Source organism: Bufo bufo, chromosome 3 (genome assembly GCF_905171765.1).
Source record: "Bufo bufo chromosome 3, aBufBuf1.1, whole genome shotgun sequence".
In the NCBI taxonomy this organism is placed as follows: Eukaryota; Metazoa; Chordata; class Amphibia; order Anura; family Bufonidae; genus Bufo; species Bufo bufo.
Window position 1 is genome coordinate 600,223,977 of NC_053391.1, and position 16,181 is coordinate 600,240,157.

Sequence of the window (16,181 nt, forward strand, 5' to 3'; positions counted from 1 at the left end):
TGGTAGGTCACAAAATACTGTTCGAGCTGCTGTTGTCAGGGCAGGCCCTGCTCCGCACAGCCATTCTGGAGTCTCTGAATATTCTGCCTATGCAAACGGAAGACTGTTGCCGTGACAACCAAGCCAAATGACTAGATGGGGCGGAGTGTTCCAGGCAAGCAGCTGCGAGGATGCAAGAAATAGAAAAACACAGGCAGTCGGAGGCAGTGAACCGAGGAGCATAGGGAGCGGGGAGGGACTGCTCCAACAGCATCAGAACTTACTGTATAATGTGGTCACCTTCAGGAATACTCGTTATTAGGTGCACTGTCACATGAGTATACTGGTGGCAGGTCTATCGACCTTCTAATGGCAAGAACACTGCAACATGGTGCACCGCTCTTGATGTGAATGATGGGGCGAACAGAGCATAAGTGGTGGACCAGCGCCTGTAGATGATGGCCTGCCCTCAAGACACTAATAACGGCACCACAAATCCTACCATGGGATAAATCGTACCAATAGTCCAGGTACCCGGCATTCAGGTCCAGAGTAGTGGTGCCCGCGGAAGGAGATCCAGGCTAGGGCTCTCTTCAAATAGCAAAATAGTAGAAATATCCGCAGCACTCTCCAATTTGTGCAAAAAAACAGTTTTTTTTTTTTATTCCATCAGCAGCTTACAATGCAATGTTTCGACTTAGACAAGTCTTTATCAAGCAATTGATTGTCAATTAATAATTGCTTAATAAAGACTTGGCTAAGTCGAAACGTTGCATTGTAATCTGCTGATGGAATTAAAAAAACTGTGTTTTTTTGCACAAATTGGAGAGTGCTGCGGATATTTCTACTATTTTGCTATCCTCAAGACAGGCCATCACTAGCTGATCGGTGGGGGTCAGACACCCCTGCCCACCAGCTGTTAGCTCTATCGCCAGAACTACCCAGCACTGTCAGTGTCCTTACTACCACAGAGCTGCTCTCATTGACCTCAGTGGGGGCAGCACTGTCCATAACCGTGTTGACCGTGGTGTGTATTTCCGGTGTCGACATCTGACAATGGAGCTACACTAGATAGAATATCTGCAGGGTTGCAGGGTGCTGGTCCTCCACCGATCAGCTAGTGATGGCCTATCCTGAGAATAAACCATTACTTAATATAAAAAAAAGAGGCTGGACAAGTATTTTAAAGGGTATCTGTCCGCAGTTTTGTACCTATGACACTGGCTGACCTGGTACGTGTGCGCTTGGCAGCTGAAGGCATCTGTGTTAGTTCCATGTTCATATGTGTCCGCATTGCTGAGAAAAATGATGTTGTAATATATGCAAATTAGCCTCTTGGAGCAATGGGGGCGTTGCTGTTACACCTTGAGGTTCGGCGCTCTCTGCAACTGCCACGTCCTTTCCACTTTGTTTGACAGGGCCAGACAGGGGTGATCACATTTACACCGCCCAGCTCTGCCAAAGTGCAGAAGATTCTGCAGAAAGCAGAGCCTCTAGGTGTAAAGGCAACGCCCCCATTGCTCCTAGAGGCTCATTTACATATAATAAAACATCATTTTTCTCAGTAATGCGGACACATATGAACATAGGACCAACACAGATGTGTTCAGCTGCCCAAGCGCACATGTAACAGGTCGGCCAGTGTCGTAGGTACAAATCTACTGACAGATGCCCTTTAAGGGTGAGTTTGTACAATGAGTTTTTTGTCGCACAGGTAACTCGTGTGTTTTATGCAGATTTCATTGCACATTTTGGTGCAGATTGAGCCGCGGATTGCACAGATAGAGCGTGCTGAACTGGAATTTTGCGCAGCTGGTATTCTCGAACAAATACATGATGTGTGAAATCATCCTAATAGGTCAATTCATTCTGTAGTTTGGTAGGCTATTTTAGGGTCAATTTATTATAACATTATTCTGCTTTTGGTTTGTACTGATTGCTGTGGAAGCTCTATACGGAGAAAATGTTCTACTCCTAACCAGGGGTGCATCACTGGAAACAAAACCAAAAACTAACTGCATGTTAATGTTCATTAACCAGTAATGATACCTATGTGTGTACTCTGCCCATTTGTCATAGACCACCCATGTGGCACCCAGTACCAATAATGTGATGCCTCTTTTGTAGTTCTGTACCTATAGATATGTAATGTGTTTAGTGGTAACATGCCTCTTAAAGGATAACTGTCATTTTTTTTTTTGTTTGCTAGTTTATTAGAGCTGGGCATGTATACCTGAGTTAGTCAATGATTGCCAAAAGATCTGTAATTACCTTATAATAACAGCTTTCATTAATGTCCTCTGTCCCTTTTCACTGCTCCCTTAAAAGACCATTGCTATGGCTCATGTCTCCGGCTAGGAAGACAGAGGGGCGGTCCTTCACACTGCATGCCTGCATTAGGCTTCAGAGTGAGGAGGCATGTCTCTCAGTAATCCAATCTGATTGGCTGTCAGGAAGCTGCTGGCTACAGCAAGTGTGTATGTGACCTGAAGTAATGCAGTTTTGGCCTCAGAGAACTGGCAGAGGAGCCATCTTGAGAAGATTCCCATAATGTAGGATTCAAAACAGCCATAACTAAGGGGAAAACTCAAGGAGAACAGTGGTAAGTGAAGAAACTAAAGATTTCTTTATGCATAATGCTGCTGCTGCAGTAACATAAGCTAAAATATGACCGTTATCCTTTAAAGTGTTAAATCAACAACGTGTAAGATAAGCGGTATTATGTGTTCCCATTAAGAGGTTGTCTTTGTAGCTAGCAGTGTGTCCATTTCCCTCACCAAGATGTACCTTGCTGGCTAGCAACAGCATGATTTTACAATGGCCAGATAACTGGCCAGCTTTCCAGATAATGGACTAGCCTTGGAACAGCCTATCCTTCTACTATATCGCCCCATAAGCCTATAGGGGTTGGATAGACTATAGTTTAGTGAGGATTAGTGGTGGGCCCATTATTAGCGTCATTTGTCCCACCTCATTTCTCTCCTATACGCCACTTGGATTTTATTGAAGTGTTATCCAGACCATTCCATACGTGTAACAGGAAAACTATAATGCGCCTACAGTCTCCCGACATTATGTGCGCCAGCTGCTAATTGCAGTTTGCTGGCGACCTTGATAAGAATGCCTGGCTTTAAGCTGCTGCGAGGCCTGGCTTTGATGTTGACAGGCACCTAGCAACGCTGGTGAGGGAATTGTGGTTTAGTTGGTTTAAGAAGAAAAAAAGTCAGAAAATAGAAATAAAGTGTACGGCTAGCCATGCAGCTTACTGGCATTATAGGGAACCTGTCACCATGCAATCTGCAGGCAGCATGTGATGGAGCAGAAGGAGCTGAGCAGATCGATATATAGTTTTATGAGAAAAGATTCAGTAAAACTTGTAATTTGTTTAATTAAACCTCCTTCTATGCTGAGGAGTCATGTGGGCGGTCATACTTACTGATTGACAGCTAACTTTGTCCTTAATCGTGCAGAGTTGGCTGTCAATCACTGAGTAGGACCGCCCACATGACTCTTCAGCATGGAAAGCAGAGATTTTAATGAATAAATTATACTGACTCTTTTTGCATAACTTCTATATCAATCTGCTCAGCTCCTCCTGCTCCGTAACATGCTGCCTGCAGATGATATTGCATTTTCACGGTGCGAAATTCCCTTTTAAATGGGCTGGGCTGTTTAATAAGACGTTGTATATAGATAGCATCATTTTATTTTTATTTTTTTTCTGGCAGGCAACCCTGAAACAAATGGATGCTGTGATGAGCAGAAGCCTGAAAAGAAAGTTTGAAGAAGTAGATGCTGGATCGCCAATTTCTACATCAAAAGATTCTGATGATGAGATCTCCAACAGCGATAGTGCGGACAGCTGTGACAGCATCAACGCTCCTACCACCACTGAACTTATCCGTACGTTGTCTTCACCCTGTGCTGTAGCTGATTGCGTTACCTTGTCCGCTTAGATGTGTTTTCCAGGGTTTAACTTTGATGACCTGTCCTTAAAGGGGTTGTCTCATATGAGACAATGGGGGCATATCTCTAGGATATGCCCCCATTGTCTGATAGGTGCGGGTCTCACCTCTGGGACCCGCACCTATCTCCTAAATTGAGCCCCAGAAGTGGCGGAGGGCGAACTGCCGTTAGTATGGGCAGCACAAAGTTGATGACAGGTTCCCTTTTAAGATGGTGTCTCATGGCCTAGGAAGCCATGTTTAGCCGCATTAAATAATAAATCTTCTGTTTGATTCCGGCTTGTGTTCTTGCGTAATTTCTACAGTATTTGCTACCATAGCCAGCCAGTCTTGAGGCTATATAGAGCTATTAAAAAGGAGGAATACTTCTACCGGTGGAGGTACAACTGCTGTGATCCTCCACGGTTGAGCAATACTAGAAAAGCTCTGTGCCACTAAGGCCACCTGCAGAGTATGCACGGGTTCTCATGATGAAGTATGAGCAAGGAGTTTACATCAATCTCATGCACACTATGCTTCTCTCTAACGTGCAGACATTGACCACCTGTGCCGATTTTTAAATCTGCAGCATGTCGATTGTTGTGTTTTTCTTGTGTAGATTTCACCCTTTTCAATGGAATGGAAATGGAAAAAAACTGCTAGTAACGTGTGTGGATTTTCTGTATGTAAACCTGCACCCATGTGCAAGGACCCTTAGTACCCATTCATTTCAATGGGCCCACAAAAAAGAGCATGTCCTATTCTTTCTTGTTCGTTTTGTCACAGGGATGTCACACGGATGTCATCCATATTTATTGTGGACCGCAAAATACACACGGTCACATGAATGAACCCTAAGTCTCCTGACTGCTCTGCTTGAGTTTCTCCTAAGGTTAGCCCACCCGTTAGGCCTTTTTCACGCAGTTCAGTGTTTGGTCAGTGATTTCCATCAGTGATTGCACCACAACCAGGAGCAGAGCCTTCACAGAGAAAAAGGTGCAATGAAAAGATTTGCTCCTGTTCTGTGTTTCTGACCCGCACCTGGTTTTGGCTCACAATCCATGATGGAAATCACTGACCAAACACTGACTGTGTGAATAAGGCATTAGTCAGCTATGCGGCCTCTGGAGACACCATTTTAAGTGACCCAGTCACCTAACCTCCTTTCTTTCCAGTTGCTTCCCTTGTCTCCATGTTTGTCAGCCATGTATGGGAAATTCTCATAGTTAGGGCTCATTCAGACGGCCGTATGATGTCCGCAAAAATACTGAATGCTATCCGTTTTTTTGCGGATCCGCAAAAAAAAATGAAACATGTCCTATACTTGTCCGTGAAAATCAGGACATGGCCCCATTGAAGTCTATGGGTCCGCAAAAATACTGAATGCTATCCGTTTTTTTGCAGATCCGTTTTTTTGCGGATCCGCAAAAAAACGGATAGCATTCAGTATTTTTGCGGACAGCATACGGCCGTCTGAATGAGCCCTTAGTCTATGGATACCTTTGCGCTGATAGTTTTTTTTGTTTCCAAAGCAACCTACGAACTTTAATTGGAAATGATCTATATTTTTGCTGCAGTGTGTGTGGGTAAGGCTATTTTCACACTGGCGTTTTGGCTTTCCGTTTCTGAGATCCGTTCAGGGCTCTCACAAACGGTCCAAAACGGATCAGTTTTGCCCTAATGGATTCTGAATGGAAAAGGATTGGCTCAGAATGCATCAGTTTGCCTCCGTTCCGCCTCCATTCCGCTTTGGAGGCGGACACCAAAACGCTGCTCGCGGATCCGTCTTGGCTATGTTAAAGATAATACAAATGGATCTGTTCTGAACGGATGCAGATGTTTGTATTATCTGAAGGGATCCGTCTGTGCAGATCCATGACGGATCCGCACCAAACGCGAGTGTGAAAGTCTCCTAACTCCTTCACCTAGCTGGTTGCTGTGCTGCATCTGACAGGGCAGAGAGAGGGGAAAGGGTGAAATACATAGTGTGTGTACAGGGTAGAAGAAGAGAGAGCAGAGCACCCACTCTTCAGCATCAGCACCTTATGATCCCACATAATCTGTAGAAGTACAGGAAGGAATGTTCCATGCTAGTGTGTGGAGCTGGTGAAGGCAGCAGCATCCTGGATACACAGAACATCCAGCATTTGGAAAGACACTTCCACATGAGAAAAGGGGAAAACTAGGACCAGTTCGCAAACTTGAATATTAGGGTGTCTGAAAATGAATGAAGACTGCAGGTTAAAACTTGGGGCAATTTTTATAGACATGGTAACCCCTAACATGTAAAAAATGTTTTCCATGTCAAAGGTGTCCATAGCCTCAAACAGTGCACATCAGATTCTATAAGTTTAAACCTTTACTGGTTATTTCATCTAAAGTTGACAGGAGATGTCGGTATTAAAGGGAATCTGTCAACAATTAGGGATCAGCCAACTTCTGTTTTCAAGTTCGGCGTACAAGGTTCGTGTGTTGTCCGTGGTAGCGGAATCCATAACAAAATTCTTAGATAAACCGAACTTGAAAACAGAAGTTGGCTCATCACCATTTTTATGGAAGTGTACACTGGTGACCTATATCCTTGGCAATGCTCTTTAATTGATCCAACCACTTTCCTAAAAATCTGTATTGAACAGCACTGCGCACAGCATGCCCCAGCTGCTGATTGACATATTTTTCTTACAGCTATTAGGGGCGAGAACCAGGACCTCATGAATATGAGGACTCACCAGCAAATGCTTTGTACTGAGCTGTTCAATACAGATTTTAGCAAAATGGCTAGGTCAGTTCTAGTCGGTGACCCAGCTGTTAATGTTGCTTTAAGTTAGGGCACCATAAAACTGGTAGCAGCGTACCTCAGGATAGGTCATAGGTCATCATTATCTGATCGGTGGGGTCTGACAACACCCCCGCCAATCACATACTGATGGTCATCCGTATTAAACAATCAGGCCACCCCTTAAATCCCTTCAGGACATCCGCCATACATGTAACGATGGCCGGGTGCCTGCTGTTTTACACAACAGACACCCAGAGGCAGTGTCCATGATCGGGGATGACGCTAATCAGACATTTAACCCTTCAGATGCTTTAGTAACTTGTGACCATGACTTCTGAGTGGTCTGTTCTGAACGACTTCCCCTTGCCAAGATCGAAGGAGCCGTTCAGTTGCTATGTCAGCCTAAGGCCTTCTGAAGGCTCTGAGGCCTCTCATAGTGAAGTTCCTTTGGAGGTTATGGCTACAGGAAGCGGGAAGGCAGGGAGTAACATAAAACAGAAAATTGCTGTGCCCTTAAAGGGAACCTGTCACCGGGATTTTGGGTATAGAGCTGAGGACATGGGTTGCTAGATCACCGCTAGCACATCCGCAATACCCAGTCCCCATAGCTCTGTGCTTTTATTGTGAAAAAAACCTATTTGATACATATGCAAATTAACCTGAGATGAGTCAGAGCTTCAAAATGTGACTCTTCTCTGGTCACACAAGTAAGATATGACTCTTTTATGTTAATTTGCATATGTATCAAATCGTTTTTTTTTTCACAATAAAAGCACACAGAGCTATGGGGACTGGGTATTGCGGATGTGCTAGTGGCCATCTAGCAACCCATGTCCTCAGCTCTATACACAAAATCCCGGTGACAGGTTCCCTTTAAAGGGGTTGTCCAAGAATACTAACTGGTGCTGGCAGTCTTCATCCCTTACTGAAAGGATCATACTTGCCTGCTTCCCACTGCTCTGTTCTCCTATGGTGGCTCCTGCATCTCCATCTTCCAGTTTGTTTTAATGGGCATGGTCACCTGATCCTATTCATCCAACCGTTGACTTCAGTGAGATGTTTCTTGAGGAGCCAGCAGTTGGCTGAAGAGTCCATGCCCAGGCTGGGGAGGAAGATAGAGACATGGGAACCAACGCGGAGGACCGAAGCCACAGGTAAGTATGATCCTTTCAGTAGAGGGGCCAGGCTGCTGGCACATGTTAGAAATTATGTATGCCCGGAAAACCCCTTTAAGTGGTTAGGCAGTTTTATGCGGTTTATGTTACAATAATTGTGGTCTTTAAATTTTTTTATTTATTATTATTTATTTCAGCAACATCCATCCTGAAGCGGCAGAAACTTCTGAGACAAAAGAATGTCCGTTTCGACCAAGTCACTGTCTATTACTTCTCACGTCGCCAAGGTTTCACTAGTGTGCCAAGCCAAGGTGGTAGTTCCTTGGGAATGGCCCAGCACCACAACTCCGTGCAAAAATACACGCTCTGTGAGTTTGCCCAGGAACAAGAAGTGACACACCGGGAAATTCTGCGTGAGCACCTAAAGGAGGAGAAACTTCATACAAGGAAGATGAAGGTAAGTTACTTCTACCTGCAATGGAAAGGCAGAAATAATGGTGGCTTCTGTAATACTTTCTATAAAATTTATGGTCTAGATCATGGACCGCATACAGCAGGGATGGCCAACCTGTGGCTCTCCAGCTGTTGTAAAACTACAATTCCCACCATGCCCTGCTATAGGATGATAGGTGTAGGCAGTCTGGGCCTGCTGGGAGTTGTAGTTTTGCAACAGCTGGAGAGCTGCAGGTTGGCCATCCATGGCATACAGTTAGATTTGGCATCCACAAGTTGTAGTTAGTGAACAGTTTAGAGCCTCAACTTACCAGAAGATATATCTAGAACATCTTAGGCTACTTTCACACTGGCGTTTTGGTTTCCGTTTGTTCACAAGTGGTCCAAAACGGATAAGTTTTGCCCTTAAATGGAACCTGTCACCAGGATTTTGGGTATAGAGCTGAGGACATGGGTTGCTAGATAGCCGCTAACACATCCACAATATCCAGTCCCCATAGCTCTGTGTGCTTTTATTGTGTAAAAAAACTGATTTTATATATATGCAAATTAACCTGAGATGAGTCCTGTACGTGAGAGGAGTCAGGGACAGGACTCATCTCAGGTTAATTTGCATATGTATGAAATCGTTTTTTTGACACAATAAAAGCACACAGAGCTATGGGGACTGGGTATTGCGGCTGTGCTAGCGGCCATCTAGCAACCCATGTCCTCAGCTCTATACACAAAATCCCGGTGACAGGTTCCCTTTAATGGATTCTGAATGGATAAGGATCCACTCAGAATGCATCAGTTTGCCTCCGTTCCGCCTCCATCCCGCTTTGGAGGCGGACACCAAAATGCTGCTTGTAGCGTTTTGTTGTCCATCTGACGAAACTGAGCCAAACGGATCCGCCCTGACACACAATGAAAGTCAATGGGGACGGATCCCTTTTCTATTGTGCCAGATTGTGTCAGTGAAAACGGATCCGTCCCCATTGACTTTCAATGGTGTTCAAGACGGATCCGTCTTGGCTATTTTAAAGATAATACAAACAGATCCGTTCTGAACGGATGCCTGCGGACGTATTATGTGAACAGATCCGTCTGTGCAGATCCATGACGTATCCGCACCAAACGCGAGTGTGAAAGTATCCTTAGCATACAGCTCCATTCACACATCCGCAATTCCATTCCGCATTTTGCGGAACGGAATTGCGGACACATACATTTCTATGGGGCCGCACGACATGCGGCCCCGATCCGAAATTGCGGACCCGCACTTCCGGGTCCGCAATTCCGATCCTGAAAAAAATAGAACATGTCCTATTCTTGTCCGCAATAGCGGACAAGAATAGGCATATTCTCTTAGTGCCGGCAATGTGCGGTCCGCAAAATGCGGAACGCACATTGCCGCTGTCTGTGTTTTGCGGATCCGTGGATCCGCAAAACACACACTGATGTGTGAATGGACCCTTAAGGTGAAACTCGAAAAATTAGAATATTGTGCAAAGTTCATTTATTTCAGTAATACAACTTAAAAGGTGAAACTAACATATGAGATAGACTCTTTACATGCAAAGCGAGATATTTCAAGCCTTTATTTGTTATAATTTGGATGATTATGGCTTATAGCTTATGAAACCCCAAAGTCACAATCTCAGGTACCCTTTGCTCAGGGGGTATGGATTAATTAGCTGACTAGAGTGTGACACTCTGAGCCTAGAATATTGAACCTTTTCACAATATTCAAATTTTAAGTTGCATTACTTAAATAAATGAACTTTTGCACGATATTCTAATTTTTCGAGTTTCACCTGTAGTCATTTTATTTATCCTGCACGTATTACACAAAAGTAACTTGTAAATCTTCATATTGTAGATGCATGTCAAAGCTCAAATCCATTCAAACATGGGAAATTTAGGGTGACGGAAGTTTAAGGGGTTGTACCATCTCAGACATTGGGGGCATTTTACTAGGATACCTCTGGGACCCACACCTATACCTAAAACGGAGCCGACAAAGTCCTGGAGAGCGCACCGCACATGCTTGGCCGTCCTCCATTCATTCCTATGGGACTTTGCTGGCTCCGTTATAAGTATAGGTGTGCACCTATCAGACACTGGGAGCATATCCTTGTGATATGCCCCCAATGTCCAAGATGGGGCAACCACCTTAACTCCAGTGTCACTCTCCCCCATGTCCCACTCAAGAGATAGAAAGCTAAGACAGAGTATAAGGAGTTGTTTGGTTAAGCTTACACACTTTAAAGCTACAGCTGTCCATCTGTCAGTCTATGACATAGAGGGCATAAGGCTTTCATCCATTATTTTATCGCTGTTTTATTAGACCTGTGAAAGAAGAAAAAAATCGGTGATAATCATAGTGTCCCTCCATGACATATTATATGATATGATATTATTTTAATTTGTGCTGACTTCTATTCTCTTTTAAAGGGGTTTTCTCAGATTTTGGCATTGATGACGTATCCTCGGGATAGGTCATCAATATCAGATTGAGGTGGGGGGTCTGACACCAGGGATCCCTGTCAGTCAGCTGTTTGAGGAGGCCCTCTGGTAAGTGCTGCAGCCTCCTCACAGCTTACCAAACACAGCGCTGTTCATTGACTAGTGGCTGTGCTTGGTATTACAGCTCAGTCCTATTCACTTGAAGCTGCTCCTAGGCCACGTGACTGATTAACATAATTTCAGTGGCCTAGGAAGAGTTCTCTTTAAACAGCTGATCGGATGTGATCCTGGGTGTCGGACCTCCCCTGATCTGATATTGATGACCTGTCCCGAGGATAGGTCCTCGATGTCAAAATCTCGGAAAAAGTTTTAGGTCAATAGTGTTTTGTTACGAGTAAACAATGACGCTTTCCTCCATCTGGCTTTTCCTTTGCTACAATACAAATTGTCAATTGTTTTGATGTTTGGTCAATTATTAGCAGTTTTGCCACAGCAGGCCCACAATTTGAATAGAATGTCAGGAGGCCTGTTCTTCTTTTGACCTCGAGCTGGCAGTGTGTATTTTAGACCCCCATAAAGCTGTCATTTCCTCATTTAAGTCACTGTAGCCTTTGACCAATACAGGAAAAGCTCCTTGAGTGTAGGGTTACCATATTACAGCGTTTACCTAGTCTTGTGGGGGGTTTCCTGGTTTGGTGCCTTGAGTTTTATAATGCATCCATGTTTTTACGGTTCTCCTACTATTGATGAGCATCGACATTCCAACAATGGACTATATAAGGCCAATGTAATACAGGGTGGAGTGGGACTATTTCTTAATAACAAGTGGTGTCCAAAGGTGGCCTATGATAATTTTATGTAGGTAGCTATACAGAGTTGTCCAGCAGAACAGGACAGGATCTGTCTGTGGAAGTGTGTGTGATCAAGGTCAGTCTCCACATTGAAAGTGCAGTCTTGTGAATAGTCTGAAAATAAAATGGTAAAGGACTTGTAATTCTAAACTTGGTTAAACCTCATGTGTTACTTCCTCTGCCTGGTCTTGGCCTCGGGTTGCCCATTCTTGATAAGCAATTACACTTGCATCATGCTCAGCCACTGTCTGTGTTCTCTTCATTCCCTAAGCTCTGCATGATGAAACTTGCCTGTGGAGAATCATAGTCTGTCTCTTGTTATAAGCATCCTTGTCACGTAAATTACATCTTTTAATATCTTGGATCCATTGAGACCATGCTTGATTTATTTTTATTTTTAATAGAAGGTTGAGAATCTTTTTTAATTTATACCTTTTACAAAGTGAAAATGGTTTTGGGTAAAGCTTCGTACAAAGATATCGCTGTACTCCTTTATATCTGTGTATACATATAGGATCAAAATCATGAGTCCCTTATTTTTATGCCAAATTCACTTCAGAGAAGGAAAAAGAAAATGCACACAAGGCCACTCCACCAGTACACGGCCTTCCAGCATACACAGTTTAGGCAAAGGTACACTAAAAAGGTGTGCGGTCATTTGTTGTTGTTCGGTGTATGGGCCCAGGGGTGGATTGGGAAGTCAAAGTGGTCCTGGAAAAAAACAACTAAGTGGCCCTATGTTGTAGGCAGGTCCAAATTGACAGTAGGAAGGGACAACAGTAGTAGGCGAGGCCAGCAATGCCATGGTGCAAAATACTGCCCCAGCAGAACCAAACACCACAGTGCAGCACAGAATACTGCCACCTTTGCCACAGTGTTCAGCAGTTTCATTCATCTGAAGACAGCGATACAGTTGAATTCAGGAGGTTACCAGCGGCCTCTGGTCAGGTACATGAGTACCTGGTGCCCCTAACAGTAATTAACGAAAAGGGCATCAGATTAAGTACCCAGTTGGAAGCCGTAGGGATTCGGGTGAGCCCTTGGCCATTGGCCCACCGAGACATTTCTCTATGGGTCTATGGCAAGACTGCCCATGATGGTGGCCATAGACAATTATGGCATGCAGAGGATATGCTGTAAATGTCTGAGAGGTAAGAGGTGCCCCATCCTGAAATCTAAAACTGCTAGAGACGGCCATCAAAAGTTGAGTCATGTGATGCATCTGCGCATCTATCTGCATTCAAGTCAGTAGGGCTTGGCGGAAATGGTGAAACGCGCTTGCTTGCCATGTTGCGCATGTGAACAAGATGTGAACCTTAATATTCTTGTTTTCTTTCTTACACCTTTGAATATTCACCGCTACATCCTCAAGGCCTATGGCCACAGGTTTGGCATAAGATACAGTATGTGAGTATGTATGGGAGATTAACAAGCTGCCCTGAGGTGCAGGAATATTTAGTGTGGATATTGTTCACACTTTCTGTGTATGACTGGTGTTTTCTTCATCTTCAGCTGACAAAAAATGGTACGGTAGAATCAGAAGAAGCTGAAGGCCTCACTTTGGAGGATGTCTCGGATGAAGATATAGATGTTGACAACGTTGAAGTGGACGATTACTTCTTCCTTCAGCCGTTACCAACGAAGAGGCGCAGAGCTCTTCTTCGAGCAGCTGGTGTTCATCGCATAGATGCTGAAGAAAAGCAGGAACTCCGAGCCATCCGTCTTTCTAGGGAGGAATGCGGGTGCGACTGTCGACTCTACTGCGACCCAGAAGCTTGTCCATGCAGTCAGGCTGGGATCAAATGTCAGGTGAGGGATACCATTGTGTTTGCATGTGACACTCTGGAATCTGCATGTTAAAAATAAACTGGTTAACATTATGTTCCTTCTGTTGTCTTGTGGATTTTTTTTTTTTTTGTGCATTGGATTTTTTTCAGGTATAAAAGCTAAAAATTGAGAGTCCTTAGTTGTTGATGCCTTTTAATGGCTAACAGTAGAAATGATGAATATACCAAGTTTTCATCAGGCTTGATGGAACCCTAAAAGTATAAAGAAAAGGAAAGTATCAGGTCACAGCCACGTGGTGTATGGACAGTGTGTCTGATAGACGGAGAAATGCCGGGCTGTCTGCCTGAATAAAGAACAAACACATTTTGGGATCCAGCACAACATGGATCAGCAACCTCTGGCAATCTAACTGTGGTGAAACTACAACTCCCAGCATGCTTCATTAACCTCTATAGGAGATCTGACAACAGCCAAGCAAATGGTCGTGCTGGAAGTCGTAGTTTCACCGCAGCTAGAGTGTCGGAGGTTGCTGATCTCTAAAATAGGTTAAATATCCTGATCTTTGTATCAGGTACATATTAAAAACATGGCGGTGCACATCCATAGACCTTAAAGCTAAGCCACTAATGTGTTTCAAGCCCCATTTGGGTTCTTAATTATAGTTTGAGGTCTTTAAACACTTCCAGGATCCACAAATGCACATCTACTATGCACCTGAAATTTGGATTTTTAACCTACATGGTGCTAGAGCCTGAACCTGTTTCTCCTTGAAGATGTGACCTAGGTAGTCTCAGAAGCTTAGTATTTGTCGTTATCTTCGCAGTTAGCAACTAAAAGGTATCAACAACTGAGGACTCTCAAATTTTATATTTTCTGTCTATGGGTTAACACAGTATTTTTCCTCTGATACATTTTTATAAGTTCTTGGTAAGTTATTCCCTCCCATCCAACCTTTCCATTGGCTTGTGCACTCAATTCTGTTTAGTTTAAACCCTAGCTTGCCATTTGGCATGAGTAGTACATCTTATTGTGGCTTAAAGGGATTGTCCAATTGTTAGCCCCTATCCACAGGGTAGAGGGGACATGTGTCTGATCAGCAGAGGTCCGAATGCTGGGGGCCACTACCGATCATGAGAATGGGGGCCCTGTGTTATCTATATGAATTGAGTAGGGGTAAACCATGTATGTTGCTGCTCCATTCAACTCTGAGACCTTCGGAGATGGCGGGATACAAGCGCCCAACGATCTCCGGCAGTGCTATATAGTTGAATGGAAACAAACTAGTGAACTAGGGCTGCAGCTATCGATTATTTTAGTAATCAAGTATTCTACCGATTAATCCAACGATTAGTCGAGTACCCTAATAAGAAAAAGCAAATTAAAAGAACGTTTTCTATAAAAACTCTTCAGCTCCCCTGCTATCAGTTCCCCCAGTGCCATAATTTCCCCGCAGTGCCACCAGCTTCCCCATGTCATCAGTTGCTCCCCCTCCCAGAGCCACTAGCTTGCCCCCACTGACATCAGTTCCCCCACTCCCCTTCCTAGCCGTCAGTGAACTAGAATACTTACCTTTCCAGAGATCTTCCGTCCTCTTCTTCACGCGCAGCACTGGGACCTGACGTCACACAGCATCAGGTCATAGTGCGCGCTTGTGTGCACTACATCCTGACATCAGGATCCAGCGCGGTGCAGGCAGGTGGGTGACCATGGATCATGAGTAATAGCAAGCTCTTCACTCACACTCTGTGGTCACATGGCACAAACGAATCGTCGATGCAAAAAATTTGCATCGAGGATTTTTTTTTTGTGTCGAGTTAATCGATTAATTCGAGTAATCGTTTCAGCCCTATAGTGAACAGCATGGCCCCTGTTCTTGTGATCAGCGGACAGGGCTGCCATCAGGACAATACTGGCAATACTGCTTTAGGGGTCTGGAGCTGCAGGGGAGTCCAGGCCCAAATAAGCAAATTTTAAGGCTTCTGTTGGGATTTGAACCCCAAACTCTAGAGTGCTCCAGCCTATTCCTAGGCCATTGTTGTATTTTTCCAGTGATATCAGGTGGCCTAGGCAGGGGCAGCCTCCTCAAATAGCTGATCGGCATGGATCCTGGGTGTCCGTTATATAAATTTTTTGTAACTTTACTTTTGCAAGAAATGTGACTTTTAACCGTAAAAGAAAAGCTGGAAAATCAAGCTTGATACCCAGACCTGACCTCCTGTTCGGCAGGCAGCAGTTTTATCCACTACTGTATAGAAAAGCTCTGCTGTACAGGTGGATTTTCTGTGCCTAACAGCTACTAAATAGTATCTTATGCCTGTGAAGAAAACGGTAACACTGTTTAGTGGCTGTTAGACACAGAATACCCTATTGTATATAGCTCTTCTATAAATTAGGGCAGGGATCAGCAACCTTCGGCACTCCAGCTGCTGTGAAACTACAACTCCCAGCATGCAAACATACTTGCCTGTTCTTCTAATTCCCATAGAAGTGAATGGAGCATTCTGGGACGTGTAGTTTCAGAATAGTTGGAATGCCAGAGGTTTCTGATCCCTGCATTAGGGGGTATGGCTGCTGCCTGTTATACAGAAGGTCTGGGGTCCAATTCCCAGTACGTACTTGTGAAATAGTTTCTTTATTAAAAGTTATGGCAGAAAAATGTTACTTTTATTTTTTTAGCTTTTACGGTTAAGTTAAATTTTTCTGCAAAGTTAATGTTACTAAAATAAAAATAACAGCAAAAACCTCTACAATAAATGTGTTTTTTGTAACATACCGTTTTGGGATATTTAATAGTAAGTATTTGCAGTCCCTGTAATAATAACCC

At 44.0% G+C, this 16,181-nt stretch overlaps 1 protein-coding gene across 1 annotated transcript in view; it reads left to right on the forward strand.

Moving 5' to 3' along the window:
- The window catches only part of CSRNP2 (cysteine and serine rich nuclear protein 2), a 54,893-nt gene that overhangs the window by 29,367 nt on the left and 9,345 nt on the right, over positions 1–16,181 (forward strand). Inside the window, exons 2-4 of the mRNA XM_040425924.1 lie at positions 3,708–3,882; positions 8,015–8,274; positions 13,082–13,378. Coding sequence (XP_040281858.1) covers positions 3,723–3,882; positions 8,015–8,274; positions 13,082–13,378 — 717 coding nt within the window. The 5' untranslated portion in view covers positions 3,708–3,722. The remainder of the gene's footprint in view (positions 1–3,707; positions 3,883–8,014; positions 8,275–13,081; positions 13,379–16,181) is intronic.